The sequence below is a fragment of the Salmo salar genome, chromosome 17 (genome assembly GCF_965601325.2).
Source record: "Salmo salar chromosome 17, fSalSal1, whole genome shotgun sequence".
Lineage (NCBI taxonomy): Eukaryota > Metazoa > Chordata > Actinopteri > Salmoniformes > Salmonidae > Salmo > Salmo salar.
In genome coordinates, this window is record NC_138307.1 from 62,758,025 (window position 1) to 62,770,315 (window position 12,291).

The following is a 12,291-nucleotide window of genomic DNA, read 5'->3' on the forward strand; positions in this document are numbered from 1 at the left end:
GTAATTGAGCTTAAGGGGGCACTTACTGTTTCCCACAGGGGCATAGGGTGTTGCATAACTTTGTTTATTAAATAAATTAGACAAGTATGTAATTGTGTTATTTGTTCACTCAGGTTCCCTTTATCTAATAGTAGGTTTTGGTTGAAGATCTGATAACATCTAGTATCAAAAATATGCAAAAGTAGAGAAAATTAGAAAGGGGGCAAATCATTTTTCACAGCACTGTAGGTGCAAATAAATGTTTTTTACTGAATACATTAATTACTTAAGCTTACAAAGGGGAGTCTTGTTCACTTTACAATATCTTAATTTATTCTATTTACAGTCATATTTCTGAAATTCAATCCCCAAAACATTGTCAGAAAGTTAAGTTATGAATGTAATGCAATTCCCCATAAGTATCTTGTAGTAAAACGTTATATTTCTCTCTTTAATATATTTTGTACAAACAAACCCTTTCCCTCTTTCAAACAGTACATCTTGTGAATTAACTTTGTTTTCCAACACTGTCACACATAATCAGTGTTTGTCTTGTTTGGACAGGAATCAAATGCATCCTGCAGGTTACCCAGGAATGTTCCTAATCCTCCAAGAACAAGAATCACAGTACTGGACAGAATCATCTCTATAGCACATCCATCCAGCTGAAACTTTAATCAAGGGTGACTTTTACATGGTGCAAAATAGTTTAAACCTGTGCAAAAAATACCGTAAAAGTCATAATCTGGCATTGTGATGCAATTTGAAACTTTTCTTCAGCAACGAGCGTTGTAAAAAAGGCCACTATTTATGCATTTTTCAGTGTACTTAAAACTCTACTTAACTTTTTATGCCCACCTTTTTATTTATTTTTGCACAGATTTGAACTATTTTGCACCTTAAATGTCACCCCAAAAGTATTTTCCCACTGGGCACAGACGGCAGTTCAACATCTAGTTTTGATTTACATTTGGTTGAGTTATCAACCAACGTGAAATCAACCAAACCCAGTCATTGGATTTAAAAGTTGGGTTAAAAAAAAGACGCAATTCCTTTTTGTAAATCCAATCAGTGTTCCACGTTGATTCAAAGTCATCACCTCAAATCTTGGGGTTGAAATGACGTGGAAACGTTGATTCAACCAGATTTTGCCCAGTGGGTTCTCAATGACTTCTTGGTACAGTACAAGTGTAGTCTGCTGAACAGAGTAATAACACTTCCAGTTACAGTACATATAAAATGTAGTGTTATTATTCAATCGGGTGTAATTTTAAATGGGTAGATAAGTTTGGCATATAATGTAGACTGAGTACAGGCCGACCGTTGTCACTTGGAATCCAAACGGAATATTCCTCTATTGTTTGGATTCCAGGCTAACTCTTGTATTCCACACATTGAAATTACATTTAGGCTGACATTTGATGATATTTGAAAATGAGCAGTATGTCCAAACATTAAGACATATCTTATATAAAACTATAATAAAATCCTTTAATCGTGCTTGCTGGACAACTCTATTGACTTTCCCGTGAGGTTTTAACTTGAATGTAAAATGACACTTGGAATCAACATTAAAGGCAACTTTAAAAACATCTGCTAAAAACTCATAAGTTCATCAGACATGTGTTGAGGCCTATAAAACATTCAAATCTGATATAAATCAAAGACACCATCTCCTGTGACCTGGTCTAGTCTGTGTTAGAAGTCCTGTCCCTAACAGGGAGTGCCCACGACAGTTTGGTCTATGATGCTTGGTGTCCTTTTTCCCTTTCAATCAATTTCAATACACATAAAATCACCAATATACAACAGCTAAAGCAACAAAAAGCAATACAAACTCATTGAAACAGAACTACAGATAAATACAAATAAAAACAAAGGCGCCTTGATGATTTGACAAGTTTCCCTTTGTGGACGGTAATTTCATTTTTCTGCCGATAAGGAAAATCCTATATTCTCCACCCAAATCTACTTGCTTTTGTCCTCTCTCTCACACACCCACTCTCTTCATCAGCTCTCCAAGTCAGCATGATTCGGGTGCCATGATTGGATGTACCACGTAGGGGTGAGAGGTCATAGTTCATGATTATTTCCATAGTGGCAGACTGCTGGCGAGCTGACTGCTGACTGTACAAGGAAGGCGCTGAATCCTGTGACGGGGAGGGGCGGTGTTGTGGACTTGGCGTTGTCCTGGAGGGGGAGGGAGTGGGTTGAAAAGGCCATGGAGGGAATGGCAAGTTAGGAGTCGTGATGGGGTTGGTCACTCGCAGGCCAGTTTGCTGTCGAAACTGGACAGGCCAATGGCGAAGGCTTGCAGGGCACACATGGGGTAGTTGTAGTCTAAGGTGAAAACGTCCTCGGCCACTCTGCCAAACTGCATTACGATGTAGTCCGCTGAGGGAAGAGAGAAGAGATGACTCAATAATGTGAAATCATTATTCCATTCTACCCAAGGAGAGGGAGTGAGAAATAGAGAGTGAAAAGGAGCGAGAGAGAAAGAGAGGAGAGAAAGAGTCGAGAGAAGCACTGACGGATCGACTCACGATCGTTGTCGTGGACGATCTGAAAGTTCTTGACGGAGGCCTGTGTGACGCGGCCGTGGAAATTGAGCACGTAGGACTGGGTGTCGTCGTTCCACACGGGGGCCTTGTTGTGCAGCTCGATCAGGTTCTCCACTGAGTGGTTCTGCCACTTACTTAGAAGGCTCTCCTGCTCCTGGAAACACACAAACAGGGTTGTATTCATTAGGCACTAAACAGAAGAAATAGGACTGAAACAGGGAGTGACAACCTTGACTTACCCAATAAGAATGCTCAATTTAGTTTTCCGTTGCGTGTCCTAATGAATACGACCCAGACATCCAAACCATCTGATCTGACGTCACTCCCCAGTGACCACATCTCACAGCCCTTAGTGGGTTAGCCTCAGTTTCCATTACATGATGTTGACTTCAATACTCCCTCCATTATTCAGATTGTGCTAAATGATTTTCTATTTCAAGATGTAAGAATGCTAGAGTCTTAAATCAATCATGCCCTCTGACACGCCCCTCTCCCTTACTGTGCAATACAAGTACAGTGACTACAAATGTTAGAAGTGATTGGAGTTGTACAGTCCCATGGGGCTGATACATACACTGTTTGGACGGACGGGGACCCTCTCAAAGTTCATGTTCATGCCTGGGATGATGACGGTCATCTTGCGGGGACCTTTAAACCCCAGAACGTTGGTCTCCTGCAGAGAGAACACAGGAGATCAGAATGTCACACAATCTTACAGGTTAAATTATATTGTGTGTGTGTGTGTGTGTGTGTGTGTGTGTGTGTGTGTGTGTGTGTGTGTGTGTGTGTGTGTGTGTGTGTGTGTGTTAGAGGTCGACCGATTAATCGTAATGGCCAATTTCAAGTTTTCATAACAATCGGTAATCGGTATTTTTGGCCACCGATTTTTTAATATATTTTTTTAACACCTTTATTTAACTAGGCAAGTCAGATTAAGAACACATTCTTATTTTCAATGACGGCCTAGGAACGGGGGTTAACTGCCTTGTTCAGGGGGGGATTCGGGGATTCGTTTTTGCAACCTTCTGGTTACTAGTCCAACGCTCTAACCACCTGCCTTACATTGCACTCCACGAGGAGCCTGCATGGCAGGCTGACTACCTGTTACGCGAGGGCAGCAAGAAGCCAAGGTAAGTTGCTAGCTAGCATTAACCTTATCTTATAAAAAACAATCAATCTTAACATAATCACTAGTTAACTACACATGGTTGATGATATTACTAGTTTATCTAAAGTGTCCTGCGTTCCATATAATCGATGCGGTGCCTGTTAATTTCTCATCGAATCACAGCCTACTTCGACAAACGGGCGATGACTTAACAAGCGCATTTGCGAAAAAAGCACTGTCGTTGCACCAATGTACCTAACCATAAGCATCAATGCCTTTCTTTAATATCAATACACAAGTATATATTTTTAAACCTGCATATTTAGTTAATATTGCCTGCTAACATGAAATTGTGTCACTTCTCTTGCGTTCATTGCACGCAGAGTCAGGGTATATGCAACAGTTTGGGCCGCCTAGCTCGTTGCGAACTAATTTGCCAGAATTTTACGTAATTATGACATAACATTGAAGGTTGTGCAATGTAACAGGAATATTTAGACTTAGGGATGCCACCGGTTAGATAAATGACGGGACGGTTCCGTATTTCACTGAAAGAAAAAACATTTTGTTTTCGAGATGATAGTTTCCGGATTCTACCATATTAATCACCTAAGGCTCGTATTTCTGCGTGTTTATTGTATTATAATTAAGTCTACGATTTGATAGAGCAGTCTCACTGAGCGGTGGTAGGCACCAGCATGCTCGTAAGCATTCATTCAAACAGGCTGGTGTAACTGATGTGAAATGGCTAGCTAGTTAGCGAGGTGCGTGCTAATAGTGTTTCAAACGTCACTCGCTCTGAGACTTGGAGTAGTTGTTCCCCTTGCTCTGCATGGGTAACGCTGCTTCGAGGGTGGCTGTTGTCGATGTGTTCCTGGTTCGAGCCCAGGCAGGAGCGAGGAGAGGGACGGAAGCTATACTGTTACACTGGCAATACTAAAGTGCCTATAAGAACATCCAATAGTCAAAGGTATATGAAATACAAATCGTATAGAGAGAAATAGTCCTATAATTCCTATAATAACTACAACCTAAAACTTCTTACCTGGGAATATTGAAGACTCATGTTAAAAGGAACAACCAGCTTTCATATGTTCCCATGTTCTGAGCAAGGCACTTAAACGTTAGCTTTCTTACATGGCACATATTGCACTTTTACTTTCTTCTCCAACACTTTGTTTTTGCATTATTTAAACCAAATTGAACATGTTTCATTATTTATTTGAGGCTAAATTGATTTTATTGATGTATTATATTAAGTTAAAATAAGTGTTCATTCAGTATTGTTGTAATTGTCGTTATTACAAATAAATAAATAAAAAAATCGACCGGTATCGGCTTTTTTTGGTCCTCCAATAATTGGCATCGGTATCGGCGTTGAAAAATCATAATCGGTCAACCTCTAGTGTGTGTGTGTGTGTGTGTGTGTGTGTGTGTGTGTGTGTGTGTGCACTCACATAGCAGATGGCTGCGAGTTCCTGTCGTGTGTTGCTCTCCTCCAGCAGAGCTCCAGGGTTCTTACAGGGGTTGGTGCCTTGGTCATACACCGTGAACTTGGTCCCCATCAGGTTAGACCTGCAGGATGACCAGACCAATCCCATTAGAGTCTACAATGTCCCTCCAGCACTCACAATCCCACTTCACACCCAATAGGGTTATCAGATGCAGCCGAGGGCTCAAAACAATATGGAAATTGTTCATCAGCAAAGATTTAGAATTATATTTAGAGTTGTGAGATATGGTCCTACCTCAGTTTCCCCATGAAGCTCTCTCCCTCGCGTGACAGGTCCGTGGCGTCCACTGAGATCAGGTAGTTGGACGTCTTGCTCTTTTTCCTCTTCCTCCCAGCCAGAAGAAACAGCTGGGTGAAATAAAGAGAGTAAACTCAGGGTGAAACAAAGAGAGTAAACTCAGGGTGAAACAAAGAGAGTAAACTCAGGGTGAAACAAAGAGAGTAAACTCAGGGTGAAACAAAGAGAGTAAACTCAGGGTGAAATAAAGAGAGTAAACTCAGGGTGAAACAAAGAGAGTAAACTCAGGGTGAAACAAAGAGAGTAAACTCAGGGTGAAACAAAGAGAGTAAACTCAGGGTGAAACAAAGAGAGTAAACTCAGGGTGAAATAAAGAGAGTAAACTCAGGGTGAAACAAAGAGAGTAAACTCAGGGTGAAATAAAGAGAGTAAACTCAGGGTGAAACAAAGAGAGTAAACTCAGGGTGAAATAAAGAGAGTAAACTCAGGGTGAAATAAAGAGAGTAAACTCAGGGTGAAACAAAGAGAGTAAACTCAGGGTGAAACAAAGAGAGTAAACTCAGGGTGAAATAAAGAGAGTAAACTCAGGGTGAAACAAAGAGAGTAAACTCAGGGTGAAACAAAGAGAGTAAACTCAGGGTGAAACAAAGAGAGTAAACTCAGGGTGAAATAAAGAGAGTAAACTCAGGGTGAGAGGGAAACTCACAAACCGTCATTTTAATCAGCGCAATCAAAACAGGTGTTACTTTTACTTTATATTCTCATACCATTTCAAATGTAGCTATTGAGGAAAAGAAAATTAAACAGGCCCGTGAAATAAGATGGTAAAAGAAATCTATCTTGACTGTAAATCTATCTAAGGTCTTGTCTCCATGTTAATCCACCATGACAGGATGTGAGGTCAAATGTACCTTCCTGCCGTCCTCTCTCTCCATGTGCATAAAGTAGGTGGGGTACAGGCCGCGGTCCATTCCCTTCTTGTCCCGGGATATGCGGCACTTGATGGTGACGCCGCGGGGGGCGGGACGCACCACAAACTCCTCCAGGTTGTCCACTTCGATCAGGGCGCTCTCCGCCGTGGGCGACCCCGGTGTCTCGTACTCCTGTGGACACACACACACACACACACACACACACACACACACACACACACACACACACACACACACACACACACACACACACACACACACACACACACACACACACACACACACACACTGCTATGTCACAAAACATACCGGCCAATCACTGTTATAAAGGAGATACGGTCCAGGAGTAGGGGGAACAACATTCATCTGCCATCTTGTTGTTTCAGTGTCTTCAAGTGACAAGTTGATTTGCCATGTGTAATGAATCCATTAGAAATCTCACAAGCCATAGCCACATAGCTGTGTATGTGCTCCTAATGATATGACAGGACAGAGACAACTATATGGTTGGACTCACTGTGTTGGACTTTGTGCTGGAGGCAGACGCAGGCCGGGTTGACTCTGGGTTGGAGGACAGCGAGCGTGTCCGGTCTTCATTACCGTGTTCCTCATCCTCACTGGCCTCTTCGTAGTTCATACTGCCTGACAGACCTGGTCATGGGAGAAAGAGTGCACTATGGGAGATGTGGCCTACAGCTTACACTCCATTGGTTGGGATCAGGAGAACCCAGGGTTCTATGCAGACAGGAGAGATCATCTCAGATGCCCAGCCAAGCTGAAAACTCCTCCATATCTCCTCAGTAATCCCATAGGTTCTTATTGCCATGACTCAAAGATGGAGAGATTTCTCCTGGGACCCAAAGTGATTAGCCTGCATGTAATGGATATGGGCAACGTATTTCTTCAAATGTATGCAAATTTTGTTTTTGATCACATAGCCTTTGATTTGTTCCAACTAAGTCATCATACTACCCCAGTTGAAAATATGAACTGATGCAATATTTCTGCAATCGGAAAAGGCCACATATTACAATATGCAGCTAAAACTGCTCTTTAAAAATATTTCGTAGTCCTCAAACAATTTGAGGAGACAACCTAACCTCAAAACAGCTGGCAGAGGATGGGAAGGAAAGCGGAAGCGAAATAGTGCTGAGTAACTGTTGAGACCCATTGAGGAAAAACGTTTCTGTATAGAAGACGAGACTACCCAGTAACCAGGTTACGATAGAAGAGACCTGTTATGAACCTCTAGCCATCCCAGCAGCCTTCATTATCCCCAGACACCACTGTTAGTCCACTTCAGAGCCCTATACATTTCCACATTGGAAAGAATACTGTTGAAATACAAGACAATAGATTCTCCATCTTCAGTGTGTTTTATCCATCACTGAGACCAGGTTTCCTGGACCCAGATTAAGCCTAGGCTTGTACTAAATGCACGTTAAGCATGCTTTTCAGTCCAGGAGTAATCTGTGTCCGAGAAAGCGGCCCTGATAGTCCAATGTAAAGAGTTAGTTAGGAACGAGGGAAAGCAGAAATCCTATTGAGAGATACCAGCCAGACAGACCCAGCACGGTGTGGTCAGACAGGCCTTTGTGGGAGCTGCTCTGGACAGGTGTCAGTAATGCTGCTAATTGGATTTACCAGCCGTGACACTGGCTGGTGCTGTGGAATATTTTAATGAGAAAGCACTTTTTAGGTGCGAAAGCATAATTCAAAGTGAGCAGGGGAAAAATGTCCGCTCGCAATGTGTTCCATTGTTGATGATACAAGAAATATGAAATGTTTTTCTTCAGTGTGGCTTGAGGCTAGAGTATGATATCTAGCACTTTACAGCCAATGACTAGGTTATTATCAGTAACTATAGAATTCACTGTTGTCGTATCCTCCCTTAGTTTCACCTCTGCTCCATAGAGTTAGTGCTGCAGAGAGAGGAAAGGAGGGAGGGAGAGAGACAGAAACCCAGCAACCTTCACTACAGCCCTGTCACCATGGGAACGGCAGGCTGCTCTCTACTACCTGACTGGAGTAGTTACTCCCTGGCAGACAGTGGGCGCTCTGGCCCCTCCTCCGGCCCCTCCTCTGGGCCCTCCTCCACTGCACCAACCAACTGGACCACCCTGTCGTTGGCGGGGTCAGTCAGAGAGGGGGAGGGGCTGAGAGAGATGTCCCACGCCTCTGCAGACAGACACATATGTATTGGCCAACGTGGCTAGAAACAATATGTATACAGTGGTGTTCACTCCATCCAGCCCCAGAGATATGTCTAAATGTCAGGGTACTGCCAAACATGAAATACAGACCGCAAATGTCAACTACATTCTAATAGTGACTCAAAGGCATCAATTAAAACAACACACAAAGCTTTGTAGACTCACTGCTTTTACTATATCAGCCAAATGGAAAAGTCAAAGCTCAGGTTGTAAAACCAAAACTTGCAACGTGATCATTTCAACCCCTTTCTCTGTCTCACAGCACATGAAGAACTTGGGAACTAGCTGACCAGTTTTGATTGAATAGCGTCCCCAAGTCAAATCCAAATGGAAGCAGTAGGCTATTACTAATCCTTTGCCGTTTCCATTTCAATTCATTTCCACTGGGAAATAAAAAAGCATGGGCAGCCAGGCAGACAGATACTATCTAAAGGCACCTGAGGACAGGCTGGATCTCAGTAGCACTACGCAGACCAGACATTCATTCATGATGAAGGTTTGCATTATTGAGAGGGGAGTGTCACCTGCCCTCTTGTTGCTGTCCAGGAGAAGATCCTTAAAAACCGAGGCTAATGCAGTAATATGCTGCCCTTAATCTGGGTCTCAGGTTTAACTAGGTAATACATCTCTCTCCCGGATATAGACCTGGCTACCTTCATTTAGCTTGTCATTTAGCACAGTAACAGTACAGAAGGATAATGAATTAGTCTCAGGAAATGAAAGAGACTTCAACACTCTTCGTGGACCAGTCAGGAGAGGAGGAGAGGTGGCATAAATAGGTACTGTGTGGTAGGTTGATGCTACTCTTGCCCCTTACACATGATAAAATGATCCAATTCTCACTGTGTCACCATCAACCTCACCCTCCGCCCTGGGAGGAGGTAGTATCCCAGAGCAGGGAAAAGGTTTTAGCACTGCGCAATGGCTTTTAATGAGGGTAACTGAAAGGACAGCAGCAACAGCTGCAACAATAAACCACAACCTTCAAAGTTCTTGAGACTGTCCCTGAACAACGATGTTGACCAGATACGCTCCCATTTCTCATCTGTCCTCCTTTGCTTTCTTTATCTTCTCATCCCATCCTGCATTCTCTCTCTCTCTGTCAGTTCAGCCTGTCCTCTCACTAGACTACAAAGTGCCTCTACCAGCCCAGAGGTGTGAAAGAGGCACTTATATTGAGTGCCCTGTCGGTGTAGCCGTGAGGCCCGCCAGAGCAGCAGACGGGATGTGATCTCTGAAGCTGCTTGGTATTCGACCCAGAGGATTTATCAGGGTAGATGACGATGAGGATATAAATGACTGACTCGCATGTGTACACACTCTCCTAGGCCTTCTGTCTATAGCACTACTGCGTATGAGACATTGTCTGTGCTGTGTAGGCCATAGGGCTAGGACTATTTCCTGGTCACATGGTCTGACCATAACTAGGTCCCGCAGTATTTCCTGGTCAGGTAAGGTGTTCAGGAAACCCCCCAGCCTTACCTACTTACAGAACTCTTTATAACACTCTGCTTTAACACTCCTACCTTCTGTCCAAACTGGCTGTCCTGACTCCCTATCTGACCCCCTTCTCAAGCCCCCCCGGCTCACCTCGTTTCTGCAGCAGCTCATGGATGTCCGTCTTGGGCTCCAGCAGAGTCTCCTTGTCCCCGTCCCGGTCTGGCTCCTCCGCGGGGGGAGACTGGGGCAGCGACTGGGACAGGGACAGGGGCTGAGACTTGCTCACTGACAGAATCTGGATCTTGGCACCCAGGTCTGGGTCCTCAGAGCCCATGAAGGCAGCAGGGCCGTCGATACCTGCAGGGTGAGGCGCATTCACAGACGTTTTTTGAATTATGTTAATGACTTTGTCCTGCTTGTCTGTGTGTTTGAGCACCCAGCTGTTTACTTCTCCAAGAGCTGTTCTGTATTCCAGTGCTTCTATCTGTGCTTCCCTGAGGTGATTTGATTTGTACCTACTCCTTATTACTTAGCCGTCTGCTTGCAGCTGCATTTCTCTCTAGTAGCTCTACTCTATGTTCATGTCAGAGCTTAGCCTTGTGCTATGGAGTGATATGCTGCAATGAGCAGGTGGCCCTTTTCTTGCCTGAGAGTCTGAATGCTGCTCTGCCTCTCTGAATGTGATTCTCTCCTCCCCATCTGAAGGACCCTCAGGGCATCAGAGAGAACAGCTTCCTGGGTGTCTCCTCCACTACCTTAAACAGTCGCTTCTCCACATGTCCCAAGACTGAGGGAGGCGTTATTAGACACACGCGCGAGCACACGCACGCACACACCACACACACACACACCTCAACATATTAGTTTCCTGCTTGTTTGTAGGAACATTGTATTGTATCCCAGTATGTGAGAGACTAAAATGTGTTGCATGTCAATGTACAGGTGATTGGTATCAGAAGTGGGATGCACCAATGTTTATGATCCTATTCTATATAAGCACTTTTTCTCTAGTCTGGTATTTCCTGACTGGTCTCCTCTACCTCGATCTGGAAGGCCACTCTGCTCCTCCAGAGCGAGCTCCATGACTGGCCCGTCTCCCTGCTTTCCTGGGCAACATGGGGCCTGGCCCCACCTTCTCCCACCACTCCCTCTCACTGTCCTCACCTGATGTACTGCCCTCACTCTGGACTGGAAAGCAAATGGATCATTAAAGTATTCTTCTTCACAGCCAACACCAACAACTGTCTATCTCTTGACTGTGGACTGGAGTTCAATCACTCAACACTGATCCTGCTTCCTCAGACCCATTACTTTCTCCCGATTGTGCGACCTGACCCCGGAAACACTAGCTAGTACAGTAGCTAACCCCAAGAACCAAGGCTCACCGTCTATGATGACATCGCTGGTGATGCTGAGGCGTGACTCCACCAGCGGGGCCTGCTCCTCACTGCGCCGAGGCCTGGAGCGCCTGGGCTGGGCCTCTGGGTTGGGCTGCACCATCAGAGGCTCCTGCCGCCTCCGCCGCTGCTTCTGCTCCAACAGCGCCCTCTGTGGACGGGAGGGGAATTACGACAGTAAGAGTATACCATGCAAATATTGTCTGTCCGTCCCTCCCTCCCTGCCCCAGACTGGCAGCTGGACTGACAGCTGGTGATAAGGCTCTAGTGATCCTCTCTCTCTGGACCCTGTATCTGTCCAGGTATACCTGGCCTCTCTTCCCCACAGTCCGAGGACACCATCCCTTTCCCTCATTAAAACACTCTTTAATCATAGAGGTCTGGCTGCTATGTAATGCATACCTGTAGACTGTGTACTTCCAGTCATTGCTTGAACACTAGTTAGCATTGGCTGGCGAAACGACCGCTAACTTCCTTCCTACTGGATGCGGAGACAGAAAACTGGTATCCACAAGTTCATCTGACTCTGGGGAAGAATTACTTTATGATGACTTCCTCATCATCAAGCCAGACACTAATCTATATTAAACCTTATACAGACAGCCTTAGACCTTCTCCAGATCACTCAAAATGCTGAGAACCAGACAATCAGTAACGACTCTGTCCTTATCAGACACTTGGTGGTGTTGTTTTGAAAAAGAGTGCTCTCAGAGTTATCTTAAGCAATACGACAAAACAAATGAGCAAAAAAACTCATTATTGTGGCTTGCCAGCTTCTTTTCTGGGGTGTCAAATAAGATGCATGTTCCTATGGTAACCGTGTCAGAGTGTCCTTGATAGACTCCACACTCATTGTTGTTGTCTTTTCACCACTCCCACTGTTGTTGAGGGAGAGGACAGAACATGATGG

General features: G+C 44.4%; 1 protein-coding gene across 4 annotated transcripts in view; it reads right to left on the bottom strand.

Moving 5' to 3' along the window:
* Positions 1 to 286: 286 nt before the first annotated feature.
* The window catches only part of tulp3 (TUB like protein 3), a 39,598-nt gene continuing 27,593 nt past the window's right edge, over positions 287 to 12,291 (bottom strand). For all 4 annotated transcript variants that reach the window (XM_014153594.3, XM_014153592.3, XM_014153596.3 and 1 more), the window contains 9 exons: positions 11,370 to 11,532; positions 10,135 to 10,341; positions 6,849 to 6,982; positions 6,311 to 6,502; positions 5,397 to 5,509; positions 5,106 to 5,223; positions 3,115 to 3,213; positions 2,523 to 2,694; positions 287 to 2,373 (listed from right to left, as the gene is read on the bottom strand). In XM_014153594.3, coding sequence (XP_014009069.1) covers positions 2,240 to 2,373; positions 2,523 to 2,694; positions 3,115 to 3,213; positions 5,106 to 5,223; positions 5,397 to 5,509; positions 6,311 to 6,502; positions 6,849 to 6,982; positions 10,135 to 10,341; positions 11,370 to 11,532 — 1,332 coding nt within the window. In that variant the 3' untranslated portion in view covers positions 287 to 2,239. The remainder of the gene's footprint in view (positions 2,374 to 2,522; positions 2,695 to 3,114; positions 3,214 to 5,105; positions 5,224 to 5,396; positions 5,510 to 6,310; positions 6,503 to 6,848; positions 6,983 to 10,134; positions 10,342 to 11,369; positions 11,533 to 12,291) is intronic.